This window comes from Colletotrichum fructicola, assembly GCF_000319635.2.
Source record: "Colletotrichum fructicola Nara gc5 chromosome Unknown KSG_Nara_v1_contig01, whole genome shotgun sequence".
NCBI lineage: Eukaryota > Fungi > Ascomycota > Sordariomycetes > Glomerellales > Glomerellaceae > Colletotrichum > Colletotrichum fructicola.
This window is the reverse complement of record NW_027094051.1, coordinates 7544929-7565670: the sequence shown is the minus strand read 5'-3', so window position 1 is coordinate 7565670 and position 20742 is coordinate 7544929. Positions and strand designations below refer to the sequence as shown.

Below are 20742 nucleotides of genomic sequence, written 5' to 3'. Positions count from 1 at the left end.
CTCCGTCGGCTTGCTGGAACTCTTGACACGGACGCGCGGAGGTGTTCATAAGAGTGTTTATTGGAGTACCAAGAGCATTTTGTGGATAGATAACTTTGGTGCCAATGACATGTCACTGGTGTCGGGGGAGGTGCCAAGACATTTACTTTGTGTGACAACCTCAATGACAGCTTGCAACCAGAAGGTCATTGCAGTCCCATGAAGTTGTTCGTCGAGTTTAATTAGACAATATTCACTGACCACGTGGTTATGTAATGAATTGAATTCCAAGATATCAGACTACCGCTATTGACCAGCAACCCGTCTAATGATCCCCAGAAACTTTGCTCAACCATGCAATCTAGTGGGTGTTGGTAACAGAGAAGCCCTTGATGGGGTAGTGGAAGTTGACGTGGTGAACCTCTGTCTTTCCAGAAGCGGGGACGTAAGCAGACTTGTCAGCGGCCTTGCTCTTCTCGACGCTCTCCCATCCCAAGGCCGCGACAAACACCTTGCCACCGTCGACATCCTCGACCGACATACCGCTGGCGAGGTCATTCATTCCAGGCATACCGCGGGCCTTGTCGATCTGAGCTCTCATCTCATCCTCCGACATTGACGAGCCGCTGATTGTGATGACCTCGGCAATCGGGGAGTCAATGGCGCCTCTCGGTGCGTAGGGAACAAACTTGATGAAGTATGACTTGACCTCGCCGTTGATGACAGTCTTGAAGTTGTCCATGGCCGACTTGCCCTCAGCGGAGGCAAAGAACTCGTCGCGAGCTTCCCTCGTCTTCCAGCCTGTTGATGCACGTTAACCCCGTTGTAGACTGCTTCGCTCGAGCTTTTGACTTACCAGAGATGACATCGAGGTACTGCTCGTTCTCGCTCCAGGGTCCCCAACGAGTGCGGAGGTAGCCATCGTGGGTCTTCAGAGCAAGGAGGTATGCCTTCAGGGGCTCCTTCCAATCATCGACACCGCCCTTGACGGGAATGATCTTGCGCTCGGTGACTCCAGACATGTTGTGTTTGTGTAAGTGTGGTCGATAAAAGTATATTGATAGTGTGGTTGGGTGTTACGACGAAATGTTGGAGGGCCTTTGTATTCTCTTGTTGATGATTGGTTGTGATGTTGTGATGATGAACTGAAAGTTTCTCTGGCAGTTGAAGGGTGAGAAGCTTGATTATATACTATTGAAAGACGTCTCGGTATTCTCCCTCAGGCTAATTTCTGCTCACTTACTCACGACAAGTCCATCGTGATGCAAGGCACAAAATGGACATGTCCGAAAACGATCGCACAGGGGCATGGCATGATCCTACGGACCGGCGGTCTTCGGTCGAGAGTAACACTCCATACCCGTTCTAGGGGGGCCTCCCCGAGCCGCCGGCGCTCAGCTCAGCTATCGACGTCAAAATCATGCTTACCGCAGTCGTAATCATCTGTCAAATGCAGTGGGGCTACCTGAAATGGTGATCTTCTGGAAGGATGCTATCCGCGGTTCCGGCCCGGCCTGGCGGCACCAGCACTTGCGCCATTGCGAACAGAGGGTCTTAGCTTCTCCGTGATGTTTCTCGGCCAGAGCAAGTCCTGCCAATTGAGAAGAAACCACCGAAAGAAAGGTTTCAAGCATATTTCAAAACTTCGGACGAACCAAGGTAGCTCGGAAATCGCCCTATAGAAGGAATGTGGAATGTGGCAGAAGCTCGGGTCCCTTCCGAACAATACTGCGAAGCAGAACACGGACAATGCAGCATGTGAGCATGACGTCTGTCAGGCTGCAGATCGAACGCAAGGGACAACTGGTTACCCTTTCCAGGTGTCCGATGCTTCGAAACATTGTCACGGACAAAGCCGGGGTTGGTTGGGGAGATGAGCAGGACGTCCGCAGCGATGTTTCAAAAGGTCCCGAGGGACGGGGACAGACATCTTGGTGGCCTGGCAACTGGAAGACAAGTGTTCATAACGTTCCAATAGCCTCTCGTATTCTCCAAGAGTTCGCAACTTGCGACACTAGCATTGACACGACCTGGTATCCTCAGCTTATCGCTTTCGCATCTTCCCGCCCGGCGGTACGTCTTAACGGGAGAGTCCGCACAACCGGCAGCGACGGCTACTCGCAGGATTTGAGGTCCGCTTGAGGCGGTCATCATAATCATGAAAAGACGGCCGCACGAAAAGTTTCACGGCGTATTATTACTCGTGTGTCTCAGAATTTTCGGCATACGTCCGGCTCTACTCCTGAGCGGCCCCGGGTCCTTTCCCCGGTCCGCAATACCGCGACATCTTAACGGACAGGACTTCGCACTTACGGACCGAGTTTTGAACGCGAGTGCGACGGATGGGTGAAGCATGAAGACCTCAGCCACGCCGGTATCATTTGCCCGACCGGTGCTACGAGCGTAAACCTCCGTCTAGGTGATCGATCCAGACGCGATCGACATGCGGAAGGGTCTCGCAGCATTGCATGCTACACGAGTCTACATTCTGCCCATTGACTCAGGTTCATGTCAAAATTTACTGGCGACTCTTTGAGTACTGAGAGACTGCTCATGACGGGTAACAATTGTCTGGCTAATTCAAGTTCTCAACGTCGGATGGAAATCGGCGATCAAAATCTCCAATCAAGCTTCGAGATCAACAACACATGTTCAATAACGTAAGTAACTAGATCATTCAACCATGTAGACCTCATCGCCCCTGTGGCGGCTATCCTGGTAAGTTGGGCGCTCTTGCGCCCATGCCTGCCGTGTACCAAAAGCAACCTTGCACGAAACCCCATCTTGCTGAACGCCCCATTCTTCCAATGAAATCTTGCCATCGTAAAGGTGTCGTTGGTCGAATTTTCAGTTATCTTGAACCTTTGGAGAGAAATACGAGGACATGTAGAGACCTTTGGTGCCGTAGTTGTATGATACGTATGACAATCCTCCGGGCTTGGAGTAATCTCGGCCGGGCCTATGAGCTTCAGTTAGTCACTGTATACAGCATTGAGTCGAAGGTTTCTACTCACAGCTTGGCAGTTTCGTGGGCGCCTCTGGAAAACTTCTCTGCAGACTCATCCCATCCTACATTCTGCAGGGCCTGCGTGAAGTTCTCAATCGTCTGTGCATCGCTCCGTGACGTCTGACCCCATGGCAAGTGAGCCTTGATGTCAATCCGCTCTTCATTTTGCTTCAGCTCGAACGCGAAGCAGATGCCCTTGTGCAAGTTGTGCATGTCTCTGGCATCCTTTCTCTGGTTCGCGGCCATGCCTTCCGTCTCATCGAGAAGCAGGTGCCAGACCTTCTCTGCGTATTCGACGCCTTTCATTGTTGCGTCGTCGGTCTGGGTTCCGCCAAGAGTAAGGACGTCTGCGAGAACCGCCTTTGAGTTCGATGTTGTGCGGGCATATACTTTAACTCGGGCCTTGTGGGGGTCGACACAGTCAATCGCCATCATCTCCACCGGGCAAGGCTCTTTGCATGTGGCAAGGTACTTCTGGAGCTTCTCGGATGCCTTGTAAAGCTTGTCGCCGCAGGGCTGCAGGTCGCGAATCATATCAAAGACCAGCTTTTCTGTTGTAACGTTGAGGGCGAAGTGCTTGAGGACAGGGAAGAAGTAGGCCTTCAGGAATCGCTGCGAACGCTTCATATCGTAGGCGAGGAAAAGTTGTGGGACGCGCTTGACAAAAGCCGGCATCCTCGACCGAGCAATAGCAGCCTCTTCAGGTGTGACGAACCATCTTCTCAAAATCTGCTCGTACCAGCGCATGTCGACTCCAGATGACACCTGCGAGAGTATCGGGATCATGGCAGCGCCAATCTCCCCAGCAAAAGGATCCTCATCCGAACCGGCGGAATCGCCAAGAGGCTCGAAGGTGTAGCGGATCACTCCGTCATCGCCTTTTGTGAAGTTCCACGATGGTTCAAACGTAGAACCGTCGTAAGTGAGCAGAGGTCGAACCTTGGCTTTGGGTGTCGGGAGGCCAAAGGAGGGCACCACCACGTCACGGAAGACGCGCAGGTGGTCCACCTTCTCCTCAGGTGTGTACCCCTCAGCGTTCGTGAGCAGAGTGTTCAACAGCGGCGCGCATCTATCCCACCACCACCTGTGCTTAGGGTTTAGGGGAGGGTCAATAGGAATAGTGCCTTCGGTGACAGCTGAGGGACGAGCTTTCAGCGGTGACTGAAGGCTATCGCTAGTGGTGTTGAGGATTGCAGTTGGTGCCATTGTCAAAAGATCAACAGAAGTTAATATGCGAGAGTCAAAATATTTAGGTGGGCGGTGGGTAGGGTTCAGTTGCTCTCGGATGAAATGATGTGCAGCACGAGGTTGTCTTTATAACCTAGGCGATCAAGATTCCATTTCGAGAGAGTCGCTCTTCAATGACACGGAGATATCCTGCGGACGTCACATTCCATGTCTGTCGGCTTTCAGGCGTTGACAGACAGGGAAACTCGTACGGCGACTATCGCGACTTCGGCAACATTGGCCGCGAGATACACTCGCGTTCCTCGCGTGATGAGAAATCGCAGGACTCAGGAGCCAGACTCTGGCCATGTCCGGTGCCAGATTGCGAAAACGTCACTACGACACGGCAACATCCTGGGCACTGCCCTTCCAGTTGCATGGGTATGCCTACGTTCGACCGACTGAAAGGGCAGAATTTGGCTGTTTGATCAAGGAAACTCAGCCCTTTCTTGCTGTCAAGTCCAGTTAAGCGTGCCGCTAGAGGCTGAATCACGTAGCTGGACATCTGGAACAGACATGGGATGCCCTGCTATGGTGACGTGCTTAGATCAGGCGAAACACTATTTCATGATGGAGTGGCATTTACTTCGTAATCGAAACATATACGGGTACGAATATTCGTGTAAGCCCGTCCGTCACGGCCAATTACACCCACCGGATGACGGTGTACCCAAGTCATTTCTACGAATCCCACCGCAGCCGGGCTCCCTCAGCCTCCAAAGACGGAAGGAATATGCAACTCTCGAGCGACTTTGAAATCAGATGGAACAAGAACAACAAACATTTTTGAAAAGCTTGAACTCCTTAAAGTGTTCCACAAGGCTTCCGGTATGCACCACCGGCAACTGGCGGTGGTGTCGAGATCACACCCTTAAGGCCGTGGGGATTCAGGTTCGGATATTCCCAACGGACTCGGCAAAGTTCGATACGTATATCGTCCCCCGAATTCAGTAATTTGGGTCGAACTGGATCCTCAGGGATCGGACCTCCTTCACGTGGATCATGTAACTTCAATCAAGTCATGTTCGATGAACTGTTCACATCTGTTTCTGGAACATCGCCGGCGGCGGCTTCGGGAGCCCGAACGTCCGCAATCGTGCGGTCTCCGTCATGAGCTCACCCTGAGCTACATAGCTTTGGAGCTCCTGAAAGACCCATTTTGGTCCTTTCGAGTAATAAAAGAGCTACATCCCTTCCACTCATAGCACATATCAACCATCCACTAAAATCATCCTAGACTCACTTCAAAGAGCTTCTACTCCTTCCTAGGTCTCCCAGACTTGTCTCAAGAATATCTCCATCACACTATCATTGATACCACAACATGGCGCCTGGTCTAACCAGCACAGTCAAGGACACGAATGGCTCCAGCGGGACCGTTCCAGTCCCCAGATTCCTCCCACCTGGTGTCTCCGTCGAGAAGTTCCAAGAGTTCGCCTCCCAACTGCTGCAGACTGTCGGAAAGGAGAACCTCCAGATCATCAGCAATGATACAGTGCTGGACGATGGCGATTACCTCACTGTCGACTGTTTGACTCACGACATGCACCACCTCTATGAGCGGGAGGAATTCGTTGGCAGCGCTCTCATCCACCCCAAGAATGTCACCGATATTCAAGCTATCGTCAAGCTCTGCAACGACTTTCTCGTGCCCGTATGGACCTTCAGCAGAGGCCACAATGTTGGCTACGGTGGTGCCGCCCCGAGAGTGTCTGGCAGTTTGGTCATGAACCTTGGCACACACTTGAACCGTATCCTCGAGGTTAATGCCGAGGATTGCTACTGCCTTGTTGAGCCTGGCGTGACATACCTTCAAATGCAGAAGTATCTCAACGACAACAGACTCGCCGATAAGGTCTGGCTGGATTCTCCCGAGCTCGGCTACGGATCTATGATCGGCAACGCGCTAGATCATGGAGTGGGCTTCACCCCTTACGGAGATCATTGGATGATGCATTGCGGCATGGAGATTGTTCTTGCCAATGGAGAAGTTGTTCGCACTGGAATGGGCGCCATGCAGAGCCCAGAAGGCCGCGCTCAAGCTGCAAAGGGCGTCCCTCCCCAAGACCAGCACCAGAACGAGTGTTGGCAGCTGTTCCCCTATGGATTTGGCCCCATCAATGACGGCATCTTCTCTCAGAGCAACAATGGAATTATCACCAAGATGGGCATGTGGCTCATGCCTGCAGCACCGGGTTTCACTCCATTCATGGTCACCTATGAGAAGGATGAGGATCTTGCGGCGGTGGTCGACATTATCCGCCCCCTGCGCGTGGTAAGTAGTCGGACCTTTGGTCCTGCTCAATGGGGCTCGCTAACGAATGTTTCTAGAACATGGTCCTTCAGAATGCTGCCAGTCTGCGTCACATTGCGCTCGATGCTGCCCACTACCATCCCCGCACAGAGTACACGGACGCAGGACTTGACGTTCCCCTCACTGAGGAGCAGCTTGATGCGGCAGCTAAGAAGGTCAACTTGGGACGGTGGGTCTACATCGGCGCGGCTTACGGACCCGAGCCCATCCGCAAAGCACATCTTGAGATCACAAAGAGGGAGATGACCAAGGTGCCGGGCAGCCGATGGTTCTTGCTTGAGGATCGCAAGGAAGAGTTCAGTACTCTTCACTGTCGTTCAGACACCATGCAGGGTATCCCAACGTGGGATGAGTTGAGGTGGTTGAACCAGTAAGTTGTAACCACAACCCATGAGACGTCCTATCTGACAGCGAGCGTAGCTGGATTCCCAACTGCACCTTCTTATCCTTTTCCCCGATCTCCAAGGTCGATGGCAAGTCGGCGCAGAAGCAATACGAGATGGCCAAGAAGCGCTTCGCCGAGGCCAAGATGGACTACTTCGGTATCCTTAGCATCGGAATGCGAGAGATGCGTAAGTTTCTCCAATGAGTTCCCCGGCTCGAGCCGGCATTGAAATGGTGACTGCTCACACGTGGCCGCACAGACAACATTGTATGCATCGTCTACAACCGGGAGGATCCCGACGCGCGTCGCCGTGCGCAGTGGCTCGTCCGGACCATGATCCAGGACTGTGCGGACAACGGCTGGGGCGAGTTCCGAACTCACGTTGCCCTGATGGATCAGATCGCGGACACCTACGACTTCAACGACCATGCGCTGGGCAAACTGAACCAGACCATCAAGGACGCGTTGGATCCCAACGGTATCCTGGCACCAGGCAAGAGTGGTGTTTGGCCCAAGAGTTATGACAAGTCGAAGTGGGCGCTGGGCAAGGATTATATCAAATAGACTGGAGCTGATGGTTCATCGCGACCCGGCACATTAGCACCTCATTTGTATATAGAACTGAGTATCTGCATGTAATTAACACTAAGTCCCACTCCGTTGATCTCGAATCCAATTTCCATATTGCTTACAGAACTACTATGCGCAACATTCAATTTCCTTCAAGGAGCCCAGCTCGTGCTCCTACTTTACGAAAACACTCCGGGTGCAATGCGGGTTGGCTTGATGGTGTGCTACCGGGCCCGCATCCAACAATCAGCGATTCTTCGCTTAATCAGCCCTGATGGTCTAGCGGTATGATTCTCCCTTAGGGTTGTCTTCTGCAGCTCAGACCTGGGAGAGGTCCCAGGTTCGATCCCTGGTTAGGGCCCATTACTTTTGAAAATTTGAGCTTCATCTCTGATGGATTATCAATGCTCATTTTTGCAAGCGCCAGTGGTTGGCGCTCAATTGCAGATAAGTCTGCGCTGATGAGATCCCGAAACCCTGTGAACCTCATTTGTATTGATTTCTTAAGGCGTGTTCTCTGCAGGACCTCCCAGTGTCGTTTTACATTCCGCATTCGAGTGTACCACACCTTCATAGGGCATTAATAATCATCGATGTAAACTGCGGTTTGCTGAAGCCATGTTAACAAACGTGGCTTGTCACAGCAGCGACAGGAGATATCGGCCATCCGCTCGATCTTAGGTCCATTGCGAGACCGAAACACTGGAGCACGTGGACATAGTTTCAACGGGCGATCAACGTTTTCCGCACCTCCGGTGTCCGTACACGGGCCGAGCAAACATGAGACGAAAAGCCGCATCTGCGTTGTTGCGACAAGGATGCAAGCTCATTGAAGCTTCGACATTCTCCATGCAAGCTTTAATAATAGCCTAGCATGGCCGCGAATACGGATCTGATCTGGAGCTTGTCGCCTCGGACTGAGATACGGTGCCGAATCGGATACCTCGCGACGCGTTAGAGCTACGAAAGGGACTCATCTGATGTTTCCAGACCAAAGCTTGCAGTGCACCAGCTGCTTAGCATAAGAACTGGACGCGTCGTTCAATTGTGCTCTACTAATCACACCGACACACTCCGTCCTGCACTTACACAAATTGGTGTCAATACTATTTGCCGAAATGTCTAACGGGACCACAAACAAGACCATCGCCCTCGTCACAGGGGCAAATCAAGGCATCGGCTATGAGATCGTCAAGCGATTGGCCTCGGAAAATCCAGACTATCACGTCTACATGACCGGCCGACGAAAAGACGCCATCGAGAAGTCTGCCTCAGAGCTTCAATCGGCCGGCTTGGATGTTGAGCCATTGGTCCTCGATGTCACTTCGGACGAGAGCATAACAGCTGCTGTAGAGCAAGTGCAGAACAAATTCGGGTACATCGACGTTATCGTCAATAACGCTGGAATCAATCGCGGCAAGGCCGAAGGCAACCTCCGGCAACGACTTCGAGAGGTCTTTGACACAAATCTCTTTGGAACAGTCGAGGTTACAGACGCTTTCACACCGCTCTTGGAGAAGTCTTCAAAGACTCGACGTGTCGTGTTCATCAGCTCGGGGCTCGGAAGCCTCGCGGTTCGATCGGATCCAAGCCTGGGACCCAAGCGCGACTACCTTGAGTATGGGGCCAGCAAGGCAGCTTTGAACCACGCGACCTTGACATTTGCCTCCCGACACCACGGCGACGACTCATGGAAGTTCAATACATGCTGCCCCGGCTACTGTGCTACTAGCATGACCGATTACTCCGGCCCAGACGAGGCGTCACTTGGGTCTATTCGGGCTGTTGAACTTGCGACATTAGGACCTGATGGCGTCACGGGAACGTTTTCGAATAGGCAAGGGCCGTTGCCGTGGTAAAGGGATCGAAACTCTGTGGCTCTAGCCTCAGTGACAAGCTTCAAATACACAGCTGAAAGCTAAACAATGGGTTGATTCGCGATAAGTAGCGGGTTGATGGTGAGATGTGCTTTGGGTGGATACCTCTTGGTGGCTTCATTGAAAGCCAACCAGTAGACAGATAGTTCTTAATACAGACTTCAGAGCGATTCAATGAGGGATTGACCTTATTTTCCACCGTTGACCGTGCACTAATCGCTGCTCAGGAATCCAGGTCGTGTTTTCAGACAGGACCGTCAATATTGCACATCATTTAACCAAAAAAGGCCTAGATGTTGTTGAGATCGTGAAGCTGACAGGAGCTGCATCTGCTGTGGAGTTGATAACGCAATCTGTGCCACCGATACTTGCAGGGTCTCTTAACACCAGCGTTGATTGGGCTAAACGCACGCTTGGATGTCACACAAGGGCGCGTAAAGCTTCCCCGCATCTGACACGTTTATTGACTTTAATGGTGCTTAAAGGCCCTCTCTTACTTGGCATCAACAGAAAAGAAAGATCCCAAAAGGACTCGGCATCAAGCTCAACATTTACTCGATCCACCATGACTGAACTTGAACCCACACGACGTCCTTTCAAGGGTTCATGCCACTGCGGGGAGACCCAGTACATCGTATTCCTTACCTTCCCTCATACTCTGCCTCCACCTCGCCCAACCAAAGAAAAAGGGCCACGAGCCCATCAGGAATTCTACCGATGCAACTGCACCACTTGTCAGAAGGCAGGCTTCTTCCATATGCGCCTCAACTCGGCCCCAGAGGATTTCATCCTGCTGCATCCTTTGGACCCATACAAGGATCTTGGTGACTACACAGTCTACCAGAAAGACTTGCACTTTCTCTTCTGCAAGACGTGCGGGATGCGATGCTTCATTCTCATGGGACAAGGCGAGGTTACAGAGGTCGATTTGGAGGCTCTCGGCGTCAAGTCCGACGGTGAAACCCAGGGTTATAACGTCGACGGCAAGAAGCTTACAAAGGTTTGGAGACCTTCGAAAGACAGTTGGAAAGAGGGCAAAAAGTTTGGGAGTTACCTAAGCGTCAATGGCTACTCTGTCGATGCTGGCCAGGAGGGGTTCGACTTGCGTGAGATTACCGAAAAGAAGTGGGTGGGATACCTCGATTGGCTGGAGCTGAAATCTGAAGGGTCTCAGGGGACTCGTTTCGACCGACCCTGGGAAGGAGGCGCTTATTGAGCCGAGTGGTGGACTGATTCTTCAGCAAAGGATTCGGTTGATCAGGGTCCTGTGGAGTTAGATAAATGACAAAGAAATCCTGTTGGTCTTGGCTGCTGGGCCCTCGAAGAAGTTGATAAGACCGACATTTCCCCCGTGTCCATTGAAGGATGCGAAACCATGATAAGACTCTAGGTTTGACTGTTTCGCCCTCGTACAACCGCCTCGCCTTCAGCTGGGAGGCCTGATAAGCCGTAGGATTGACCCCTGCTATCTGCCATCTCAAGTTGCGGCGGTTAAGACTCCGCCCGAGTTGCGGGGCCGCACGACGTAATATCGATGCGGACGTCTGCGGCCCGCATCCGGTTGCTTGACGCGGGGTCACCGTTCCCCGCGATAACTCGGTGGAGACCGTTAGTTAGTTGCAGATAACACCCGTGAACCATCGGGTTAATGCCGTCAGGTGTCCATCGGGCAGGGAACCGGCAGAGAGCTGAGGCCGCTTGTCCGCCATCCTCCATTATCTCTAAAGCAGAGCCAACAGAACATGGGCCAGTAATTACGGACAGCTATCTCTGGTCAACCTACTCGGGATTAGATCCATGCTATTAGCTACTGCATGTAGTCAGCCAAGGACTCGTCCATGTTGATATAAAACATGCCCGTCATCCGTTCCAAGGTCGTGGAACTAAAGAGAGTTCCATGCTTGGTCAAATTCAAAATACCCCAGATTTTCAGCTGAATTCTTCAAACATTCCCTCCTTCACTTCTCAGATCCCGAATCAACATGACTGTCCGCACTGTAAAGGTCGCCTGCACCCAGGCCGAGCCCGCTTGGGTCGACCTCCCCGCTGCCGTCGAGAAGACATGCAAGCTCATCACTGAAGCCGCCTCCAACGGCGCCCAGCTCATCGCCTTCCCGGAGTGCTGGATTCCCGGCTACCCCTGCTGGATTTGGTCGCGTCTCATCGACTTCGACCTCAACGTCAAGTACATCAAGAACTCTCTCGCTGTCGACTCCCCAGAAATGGGCACCATCCAGGCCTGCGCCAAGGCGAACAACATTGCCGTGTCTCTCGGCTTCTCTGAGAACGACAACAACTCCCTCTTCATCGCACAGGCCCTCATTGGCCAGGACGGCGAGATCAAGGTCCACCGCCGCAAGATGAAGCCCACGCACATGGAGCGCACCATCTTTGGCGATGCGTCCGGTCACTGCCTGAAGAGCGTCGGCGAGCTCCCGTTCGCGCGAGTTGGCTCCCTGGCCTGCTGGGAGCACATCCAGCCGCTGCTCAAGTACAACACTATCGCCCAAAAGGAGGAGATCCACGTCGCAGCGTGGCCGAGCGTTACCCCGCATGGAGGTGGCCCCGATATGTGGTCCATGAGCGCTGAAGGTTTGTGACGATCCCACCAATGACTAGCCACTTAATTAGCTAGTGGTTCCGAATTATTGGCACTAACTAACAACCCGAGTAGGATGCCAAACGCTCTCGCGCACGTATGCGATTGAGTCAAATGCCTTCGTGCTCCACAGCACTGCTCTGATTACCGAGAAGGGTGTTGCGGCACATGGCAGCGCCCAGGGTGCCATTATGAACAGCCCGGGAGGCGGCACGTCGGCCATTTTTGGACCTGACGGCCGTAGGCTCACGGAGCCCGTCAATGACACTACGGAGACGATTCTGTACGCCGATTTGGACATGGACATGATCCACAGGACAAAGATGTTTGCAGACTGCACGGGTCACTACAGCAGACCTGACCTTTTGAGACTGTCTGTTGACAAAGAGATCAAGGTCGTACTTAGGCTGCACAGCGATGCTGACAAGGATTCAAAATCGGAAGAGTCTGTGGTGGTGTTGTAATTGCTTCAGCGGGAATGTTTGTCAATGGGCATGTATGATGAGTTCGGCACGTAATTAATACCACCATTTCGCATTCAGTGGATCAAATTTCAAAGCTGTCAGGGGGAGAGGCTAGATGTTTGCGCTGATATTTGCGTTTCAATTTCTCTGTATCGGTGATCATAATCGTTCGCTCGGTCTATACGCACTTTTCCTTCCTAGTCTTACATTGAGTTCCCCGAAAGCCAATTGAAGTCCTCGCAATTCGCTAGCCCTTGGAAAGCCTGGAAGATGTCAACAGAGCCAACCGGATTATTGCGGTCCACGCCAAGCCCAGACACGTCCAGCGTCCCCAAAGAAGCGAATGAATTCATGTCTAGTGTTCCAAAGTCTACTGGTGCCTCTGAAGGTGCGGCCCCATACTTGTCCCATTCATACTCGAGACCGACTTGATTGGCAGCAGCGGTGCTAGAGTCGCTGGTCGACCTATCCAGCGTAGGTGCAGCGCTATAATCCCGATCAGCTCCCGGAGCGGTCGGCTCAATCTGGTAGCTGAACCCAATCGGCAGAGCTCTCATGACGCCCCAACGTTGTGCGAGAACGCGTATCACCGTGATGCTCTTTACCGCACGAACAGGCCAGGCGATTTGCAGTTCCCGCAGTAGCTCGAGGCATTGGCGGAGCCAGTACGTGCTTTGGTGGCGGAGGGCCGGGGTCCAGCTTGTGGCATTCATGAGGTGGACGATAGCTGCGCTGAGGAGATGGTGGATGATGACTGGGTTTGGTGGTGTCTCGAACCCGTGAGCGCGGCGGTAGGTCCTGACGAGCCGTGAAGTCGCGGTGGCGGCTCCGGTGAGAGACCGCAGGACGAGAAGCATGAACTCTGAGTTCTGTCCACCGGTGGCTGTCGACGACGAGGATGAAGCCTGGGAGATGGTGGCGAATATGCGCAGGAAAGGAGGCATGGTGATGAGAATCGTCATCTGGTATGCCAGGTGGAACAAGATGACCGGCTTTGGTGTTGAATCGCCGGTCAGGTGAAGTCTGTTGTCACGGGACCGGAAGAAGGCGTTGAGGGCATCTTGGCTTGCGACTAAGATGCGGACTTGTTGAGGTATTGGAAGTGACTCGAACGTAGTTGAGAAACTAAGCGACGACAGTTAGGCAAGTTCTGTTTCCCTTGATTGAGAATGAGCCGACTTACACCTGGTCCATATACTGGTCATGGAGATACCATAGCTTGCACTGCCATGCAAAGGATACTTGAGCTAGATCCGCCGTAGAGCTCTCAAAGGTTGTATCAAAGTCAGGCACATTTACCCTCCGCCAGGGCAGAGCACAGTTGCGACCAAGGATAGATATAGCTGTGCGGTCGATGATGTAAAACATCCAGAATGTCCGGATATCCTGTTCGCTTGCCTCAAGTTGTCTTGCCTCGCATTCATCAAGAGCCATGACATGCAACCTCAGATGCACGCACATACCTGCAGCCATCGAGATGAAGATCCACCCAAAGTGATCTCTGCCTAGAGCGAGAGATCTCCAGGACATCATAGAGAGACCCTGGATAACCTTGACCGTGGGGGCTAATCGACAGCAGGTGAAGGCGAGGCTTTCGGCAAACTGGCCGAAGGTGTCGCCTATCTTCATGGCATCTGGCCTGAGTGAGAAGGTTGTCCCTGTGGCGATGATGGCGCTGTGTAAGAATGCTTCGTCGGGGGCCTGGTAAGGGTACCTCTGGAGGAAGTCGATGTTCGTATACTGGGTGAACTGATGCTCTTTGTTGATGTTCTGTAAGAAAGTGTCGGCCATCTCGTGTATGAGACCTGGTTGTCGACAATACGCGAGAACATTTTCTGGCGGCACGAACTGTGCCGATGGAGGGGCTTCTTGAGCTGCCTCGAGGGCGTACTTGGATCCAGTGGTGGGGTCGTTGATGATGGTCACGCCATCGCCAACATTCGTCCTCCACAGCATCACACATAGCTCCTCCATGGCCCGTTGAGATCTCTCTTGACTTTGGGCATCCTTGCCTGTCGATGGGGTGTCATTCAAGTCACCCCGGAACTCTACTGTAGGGCCCTTGGTGGGGACAGCTTCAGCTAGCTCAGCTGCCTCGGCATCATCGAGACCTTCATGGAGGGCATCGGACTCGGGTAGTATTTGTTCACTCAGTGATACTGGTGGTGATGTCTCCTTCTCGGAGCCGTCTTGTTGCTTTTCCAGAGCCAGCAAGAGGGACTGTACTTGGGCCTCGAGGGCTCTGACATAATCCTCGTCCCAGTACTTTCGTCTGTGAAGGCTGTGTCAGTGTGACGGCATACTGGGTCTTCTGTGCCGTCTGACTGCAGCACAGATGGCAACGTACTTCCTGGGTCTCTGTTCTGTGTAAACACATTCCCTATTCTGCCTGCTGCATAGCGAACATGCAGGACGGGCTGCATCGCACTGCCGACGGTATGTAGTTAGTCACGGCAGTTCGCGAAACTAACAAGGGACCTCGCCCCATGGGGTATAGGGAAAGGGGAAACAGAGAGCATTATTAGGCAGATTGGTCTGGAAGGCGACCGATGGGGTGACCTACTTTTCGCTTCCCCGCCCTGCACCGGTCGCAAGCGAAGCTTGTCGGCTTCTGGGACATGGCTGGTCTTGGGAGAGGGAATCTTTTGCACACTGACACACACGCGAAAAGCAAGCACTGTAAGCTGATCCGGAAAACTCGCGTGCGAGTCGCTCGCCGTCCGAGGAAGACCGGTGAGAATGGCAGCGGCAGCTCACTACTTTCGGCCAACGGGGGCCTTTCTTCATTTGCTGATCGGCGCCCTTCAGTTTACAGGGCGGTCAGACTCAGGGGCAGGACTCTGGGACGACTCGAACGGGGAGCTCAGCGTTCATCGATATTTCGTCGCCACGCAAGCTTGACCTGACGTCGCCTGTCGCGAGATGTTATCGGGTGGTTGCGGGGTGGAGACCTCCGCAGGATAAGGTGCAATTAAGTAGGTGGATGTGCCATGTCAACCGTCGGGCGGTGGAGGTCGAGGTGAGGGGGATAGGAAAAGTTTAGATGTCTCAACGCGGGGGCTGACTGTCTTTGACGTGGTTGGTCGCTGCAGCTGACCTAACCAACGGAATGCGTGACGCCATGCCGTTTGTTTTCGGTCTAGAAGCTTGTCAGCTCCTTCTTCAGCTCTCTTCACCGAGCCTTTCAGCAAAGGAAGCCAGACGGCATTGCCACGAACAAGAGAGCGTTGGCAATGAGAGTCAGGGTGAGAGAGTCATGACTGTGGAGCCCGCCCCTTTCCAACCATTCCTTTTTCACAAAGCGAATACAACAAAGAAAAGAGCTTGGGCCAATGAAACTCGACAAATTTGAAAGTTGTCGGAATCAAAATGATGTTTCCGATTGGCTCATTTGATTCCGGCGATTGCGTTGAGGGAGGCAGTGATAGAGCCAGTTAGCCAACCTCAGCGCTTTCAAACGTCGACCTCAGCAGATAGTCTCAGCCTTATGTTTCATACCTCTGAATTGAGGCAGCTACACGTTAGAATAATATGCGAAAGAAAATTTATTCGCTAACTTCTAAGCATTGCAGCTGTGACTGTGAGATTCAGCAGGCTGGCGATAGAATTCCTCCTCAAGAGGAAATGAGGTTCGGTTAATACCATTTGTATGATGTTCACTAACTCTACGAGGCGTTGTGTGTAGGTCTATCGGGCTAGGAAATGAATGCCAAGTGGGAACCTGCTCTAAATTAAGCACCGGCGGCGGTCTTTGATCCAGTGGACTTGAAGAACTGCGGGTAGGCATCCCTCAACTCTCGCAAGTGACGAATCTGATGAGTCGACGCTTTCGTCTCAGGAACTGGCAGATCCTCTTCTACCAGATGCGCTGCAGTCCAACCAAGCTCTTCTGCACTCTTGCAGTTGGCGTATGAGTCATCTATGTAGCGCTGTAAGCATGGTGAAATTCGAGGGTATCATGGCTTGGGGAAGTAGGTTCAACTCACCAACAAAGTAACAGTCCTCCGGTCTGTCGATTGCGGCTTCCTTCATAGCCTTGTGGAACATGGCCTTTGCAGGTTTGCAAATGAAGGGTACTTGGCCGTAGTCGCAGTACGTAAGCCCTTCAAACTGATCCTCGATCCCTAGTAGCTTCACAACGCGCTTTCCGTGGTTGACGTATGCGTTCGTAAAGAGCCACAGTCTAACCTTGTCTCTATCGATATCCTCTAAGAGTTGCCTGAGCTCGGCGTCTGGCTTGAGAATGTTCTCCAGCGGAAGGGCGTCGTCTACTTTGGCATTGAAGTCCATGGGGTCAATCTGGTGGTGTCGCACGAGGCCCTCGATAGCCAAGCCGTAAACGGTGTAGTACTCATGGGTCAGTCTCGTGGCTTCTTCAGCTGGCAATGAGAGGTGTGTGATGAAGTATTGGTCGATGAGCTTGGCCATCATTGTGTGGATCTTGTGACCTACGAATGGCTAAGTCAGTTTTATGTGCTCGGAGATGAACTCTTCACTTACTGCGGGAGTAAAGACAGTTATCGATATCACTGAAGTTTCATCAGTACAGTACACGATTTTAGATGAGGTCGTATGCCGGATGAAGGTGCATCTGTCAGCTTACAAGAATAGCACCGGCTCATTAATAAGGCACCCCTTAAGCATGCTCACGATGACGAAGTATGTGTCAAACGGGTTTCCCGAATTAGAGTATTTGATCAATGAGTCGAGCTGATGGGATCTTTCAGTGGAGCTTTAATTCCCAGTGCAGCTCTCAGTGGGACGGCTTTAGGCATTACGCATACCAAGAACAAGGGGTTAGTTCTGTGCATCTTCACAGGTGCCATCAATACATCAAATCGATTGATGATTGACGCGTTCAATCTAGCTTTACTACATGGGACGCACCGCCGCTGACTTTGCGGGCTCTCCCGTAGCAAATGGCATACAACGTGAGTTTGCCATTACTTGCCGCAGCCATTAACAGATATTAAATTTTGGTCAGACGTTTCTCACAAGGGCATTGCCGGCCGAGCTGTCTTCATTGACTGGTACGCTTGGGCGCAAAAGCAAGGGGTCGTCGTCGATGCCTTTTCATCCCATGAAGTTCCTTTCAACGAATTGATGGAGGCAATGACCGCCCAGGGTCTCGGAAAAGACGTCTTACGACCAGGAGATATCGTAGTCCTGCGTTTTGGGTACCTCGCCCAGTATGAGTCGATGACACTCGAGCGGCGACGGGAACTCGATGAGCTCTACAAAACATGTAAGCCTGATAACATAGGCGTCAAGCCATCCGTTGAACTCCTCGAGTTCCTCTGGAACAACCAAATCGCGGCCATCTGTGGAGATACACGATCTCTTGAAGTCTGGCCATGCAAGGACACGGAGTGGCATCTGCACGAATGGCTGCTTGCCGGATGGGGGATGCCGATAGGAGAGTTGTTCTACTTGGAAGATCTCTCCCGCCTCTGCTCGTCACTCCACCGATATGTATTCTTTCTGTCGAGCTCACCGATGAATGTTAGGTCTTCTTTGTCCGTTCTCGAGGGTCTGGATGATTCTTTATCTAACCGTCCCCACTAGGTTCCTGGAGCGGTGGCCAGCCCACCAAACGCTTTGGCCTTCTTCTGATATCGCTAAATCGAAATGATGGGCTCATTTGATAAGAGCTCAAACATGCATTTCTCGTCAGGCCATGTCTGTCTTCTTGCGTATTTGTCAATTTCGTATCGGTGTTGCACTCCAGATACGAAGAGGACATTGTAGTAAAGCAGTACTCTCTATTGGTCGGAAAGGGTCGGTCGAACGGGTGGACCTGCAGATTCGGCAACAAATTAAGCATAATTCAGAAGGTGACTTCCAGGCTCTCTCGTATTCGGTGGACCCTCGTGTGATTTTACTCTATCCCACCGGCTCTTTTTGATGACGAAGAAGGCAGGTTGCATTGGCGATCTTGGCGATGCTGACGGACTGGGTACGGTTTAAAAGTCTGGATGGCGCGTTCGACAAGAAACACGATTTTCTTTTGCTCCAGAAAGTTTCTCCAAGCTTTCGATTCCATTAGATAAGACCTCGAAATGGCGAGATCATCTCTTCTAATGGTGGGCCTCTTGGTTTCAGCATCGGAGTCATATGTTTGGCCTTCCAAATACGACCATTTGGAGGACATTCTAGCCATGCATTCGGGCTACATCCGATTTGGCTTCTCTGACTGTTTGTGTTCATCTTCAACTCACTTCACGTCTATTTCATTTCATCTTAGGGTCTGACGAATAGAAATCGCAGTGGTCACGCCTTGCAGCCATGGCTCAGGTATGCCTGGGGTCCAGAATTCGGCCGAGTGGATACGTAGTGCATTCCATGACATGTCTACGTTCGACGCGGCAACTGGCACTGGTGGGCTCGATGCATCACTCATGTTCGAGCTTGAGCGGCCTGAGAACATCGGCTCTGCTTTCAACAACACGTTTGCAGCAATGTGGGATTTTCTCACGCCTAGATCCTCAGTCTCTGATCTTCTAGCTCTCAGCGTCGTGGCTGCAGCTGCGGCGTGTGACGGGCCTAAAATTCCTTTCCGAGCCGGTCGTATCGACGCAACTGAAGCAGGACCTGCCGGGGTTCCCAAGCCGGAAGATGACCTTGAAAGTACGCGCCAAACGTTTAAGAGGGCGGGCTTCAACGATGGTAAGACCACAGCCTTTTGGAAAGGCCCATATCAGTGTGTGCCCTAACAAGACGTATGCAGAGGACATGATTACAATGGTAGCATGCGGTCACAGCTTGGGCAACATACATAGTGTCGACTTCCCAGAAATGGTAGCCGGCGAGACTTCCGAAGAGAACATTGCTCATTTCGATACTTCTCCGACCAACTTCGACAACGCAGTTGTGACTGAGTATCTTGAAAACGAGACAGCTAACCCTCTGGTGGTCGGGGTGAACGACACAATGAACTCGGACAAGCGCATCTTTGGTTCCGACGGTAACGCTACCATGTCTTCTCTCTCGGATCCTGTCACATTCAAGTCAAAGTGCACCCGAATCTTCGAGCGCATGATCGATACCGTTCCCGCGTCAGTGACATTGACAGAGCCACTAGATATTGTCGATGTCAAACCCTACGTGGATCCTCCTCGGCTGCAATCGGACGGCAGCCTGCTGTTCGAAGGGCGCATTAGAGTCCGTAATAATGCGGAAACGGGTATCAACGGTGATGACCTGGAAGTATCATTGGATTACCTGGATCGCCAAGGGTCCCGAGACGCAGGTATGATTGTGGCCAGCCGCGCCCGCAGCAGGGGTGGCCAGTCGTATGGCTTCTGGGGCAACACGTTCACCTGGTTCGAATTTTCCCGATCAATCAACGCCAGCACTGGAATCAGCAATTTCAACATTCTGCTCAAGACACCTTCTACCGGTACAGCATTCATTCTTGACAATTCAAACACTGGTGGATATCCTGTGGATTCCGACTTGCTGTACCAACAAACAGATTCATGCGTCACGGGAACCGGTACGACTCGAGACTTGTCTCTGGTTATAGCTCTGCGCAAAGAGTTAGCTGGTGGAAGCACCCAACCTCTTCTGCACCTTGCCCATCGCGTCGCTCGACCAGGTGTCTTGCTCCCAAGGTTGGAAGTGGAAAGCGTGCCGTTCCTTCCAGTTCCAGGCTTGGAAAAAAGTGGTTTTCAATATTTTCGTGCCAATGCCACCCTTGACGCAAGCGGGTGGAGCACGACATTTGATATTACGATGGAAGATTCATCAGCGGGCGGCAAACATGAACTGGGTCTCTTGAAGACAAGTGTTCTGTCAGGGACTTGCACCGTTTAGAGGTACAAATAAAACAAGTGATAGGCCAATCTCGACGCCATCATTTTCCCATATTACACATCAAATACGTTCACAAATACCAACACATTTGCCATTCGTCGGTCCCCTCGCAACTAGGTTCACAGCTGTTGTCATGGTCTTCATACGGATCCATGTTGAGAATGTCTCAGTTCCAACAACGCATGCTCGGCGCTCTAGTCCGCCCCTCGAGCGCGAAGTTTCCTAGTGTGTTTCCTTCCACAAAACTCCTGCTTTGACACCGCAACAAGAATTGCCGACCTTCTTCATGCCCGGGTTTGCAAATGTGATATGCATGTCTGAAGCTGAAATCGCGTCGATACTGACGGTAGGTAGGTAAAACGCTGTAAGAGCGGTCGTTTAGATCATTCCCCGGTGTGTGACTTCTGGAATTGAAATTGACTAGAAACCTAAAGAAGCAATAAAACTGATTCAATGACATCACACTCCGGTCCAAACCTCAACAGGCCCTCTTAGCACGGATTTT

General features: G+C 52.1%; 10 protein-coding genes across 10 annotated transcripts; 6 read left to right on the top strand and 4 right to left on the bottom strand.

Annotated features, from left to right (window-relative positions):
* Nucleotides 1-340: 340 nt before the first annotated feature.
* CGGC5_v002159 (uncharacterized protein) lies at nt 341-1001 on the bottom strand (the record flags this gene model as incomplete). The annotated part of the gene is made up of 2 exons (XM_032035118.1): nt 341-780; nt 836-1001. The coding sequence occupies 2 exons, from the start codon at nt 999-1001 to the stop codon at nt 341-343; spliced, it is 606 nt and encodes a 201-aa protein (XP_031885742.1).
* Nucleotides 1002-2826: 1825 nt separating this feature from the next.
* tdiB-0 (Indole prenyltransferase tdiB) lies at nt 2827-4192 on the bottom strand (the record flags this gene model as incomplete). The annotated part of the gene is made up of 2 exons (XM_032035117.1): nt 2827-2938; nt 2994-4192. 2 exons carry the CDS (start codon nt 4190-4192, stop codon nt 2827-2829), a joined length of 1311 nt encoding a protein of 436 aa, XP_031885743.1.
* A 1345-nt stretch (nt 4193-5537) lies between these two features.
* Nucleotides 5538-7476, top strand: VAOA-2 (Vanillyl-alcohol oxidase; the record flags this gene model as incomplete). Its single annotated transcript, XM_032035116.1, has 4 exons — nt 5538-6488; nt 6545-6897; nt 6948-7099; nt 7172-7476. 4 exons carry the CDS (start codon nt 5538-5540, stop codon nt 7474-7476), a joined length of 1761 nt encoding a protein of 586 aa, XP_031885740.1.
* A 1124-nt stretch (nt 7477-8600) lies between these two features.
* tropE-3 (Short-chain dehydrogenase/reductase tropE) lies at nt 8601-9341 on the top strand (the record flags this gene model as incomplete). Its single annotated transcript, XM_032035115.1, has 1 exon — nt 8601-9341. One exon carries the CDS (start codon nt 8601-8603, stop codon nt 9339-9341), a length of 741 nt encoding a protein of 246 aa, XP_031885741.1.
* A 775-nt stretch (nt 9342-10116) lies between these two features.
* Nucleotides 10117-10575, top strand: CGGC5_v002155 (uncharacterized protein; the record flags this gene model as incomplete). Its single annotated transcript, XM_032035114.1, has 1 exon — nt 10117-10575. One exon carries the CDS (start codon nt 10117-10119, stop codon nt 10573-10575), a length of 459 nt encoding a protein of 152 aa, XP_031885746.1.
* Nucleotides 10576-11341: 766 nt separating this feature from the next.
* Nucleotides 11342-12422, top strand: CGGC5_v002154 (Arylacetonitrilase; the record flags this gene model as incomplete). Its single annotated transcript, XM_032035113.1, has 2 exons — nt 11342-11951; nt 12034-12422. 2 exons carry the CDS (start codon nt 11342-11344, stop codon nt 12420-12422), a joined length of 999 nt encoding a protein of 332 aa, XP_031885747.1.
* A 203-nt stretch (nt 12423-12625) lies between these two features.
* On the bottom strand, nt 12626-15042 carry nit-4-6 (Nitrogen assimilation transcription factor nit-4; the record flags this gene model as incomplete). The annotated part of the gene is made up of 4 exons (XM_032035112.1): nt 12626-13547; nt 13606-14694; nt 14770-14849; nt 14986-15042. 4 exons carry the CDS (start codon nt 15040-15042, stop codon nt 12626-12628), a joined length of 2148 nt encoding a protein of 715 aa, XP_031885744.1.
* Nucleotides 15043-16153: 1111 nt separating this feature from the next.
* Nucleotides 16154-16853, bottom strand: CGGC5_v002152 (Uncharacterized protein; the record flags this gene model as incomplete). The annotated part of the gene is made up of 2 exons (XM_066150929.1): nt 16154-16341; nt 16409-16853. 2 exons carry the CDS (start codon nt 16851-16853, stop codon nt 16154-16156), a joined length of 633 nt encoding a protein of 210 aa, XP_066009863.1.
* Nucleotides 16854-17298: 445 nt separating this feature from the next.
* CGGC5_v002151 (uncharacterized protein) lies at nt 17299-17987 on the top strand (the record flags this gene model as incomplete). Its single annotated transcript, XM_066150928.1, has 2 exons — nt 17299-17353; nt 17407-17987. The coding sequence occupies 2 exons, from the start codon at nt 17299-17301 to the stop codon at nt 17985-17987; spliced, it is 636 nt and encodes a 211-aa protein (XP_066009864.1).
* Nucleotides 17988-18580: 593 nt separating this feature from the next.
* CGGC5_v002150 (WSC domain-containing protein) lies at nt 18581-20237 on the top strand (the record flags this gene model as incomplete). The annotated part of the gene is made up of 3 exons (XM_032029214.2): nt 18581-18617; nt 18690-19088; nt 19150-20237. The coding sequence occupies 3 exons, from the start codon at nt 18581-18583 to the stop codon at nt 20235-20237; spliced, it is 1524 nt and encodes a 507-aa protein (XP_031891619.2).
* Between the last annotated feature and the right edge of the window lie 505 nt (nt 20238-20742).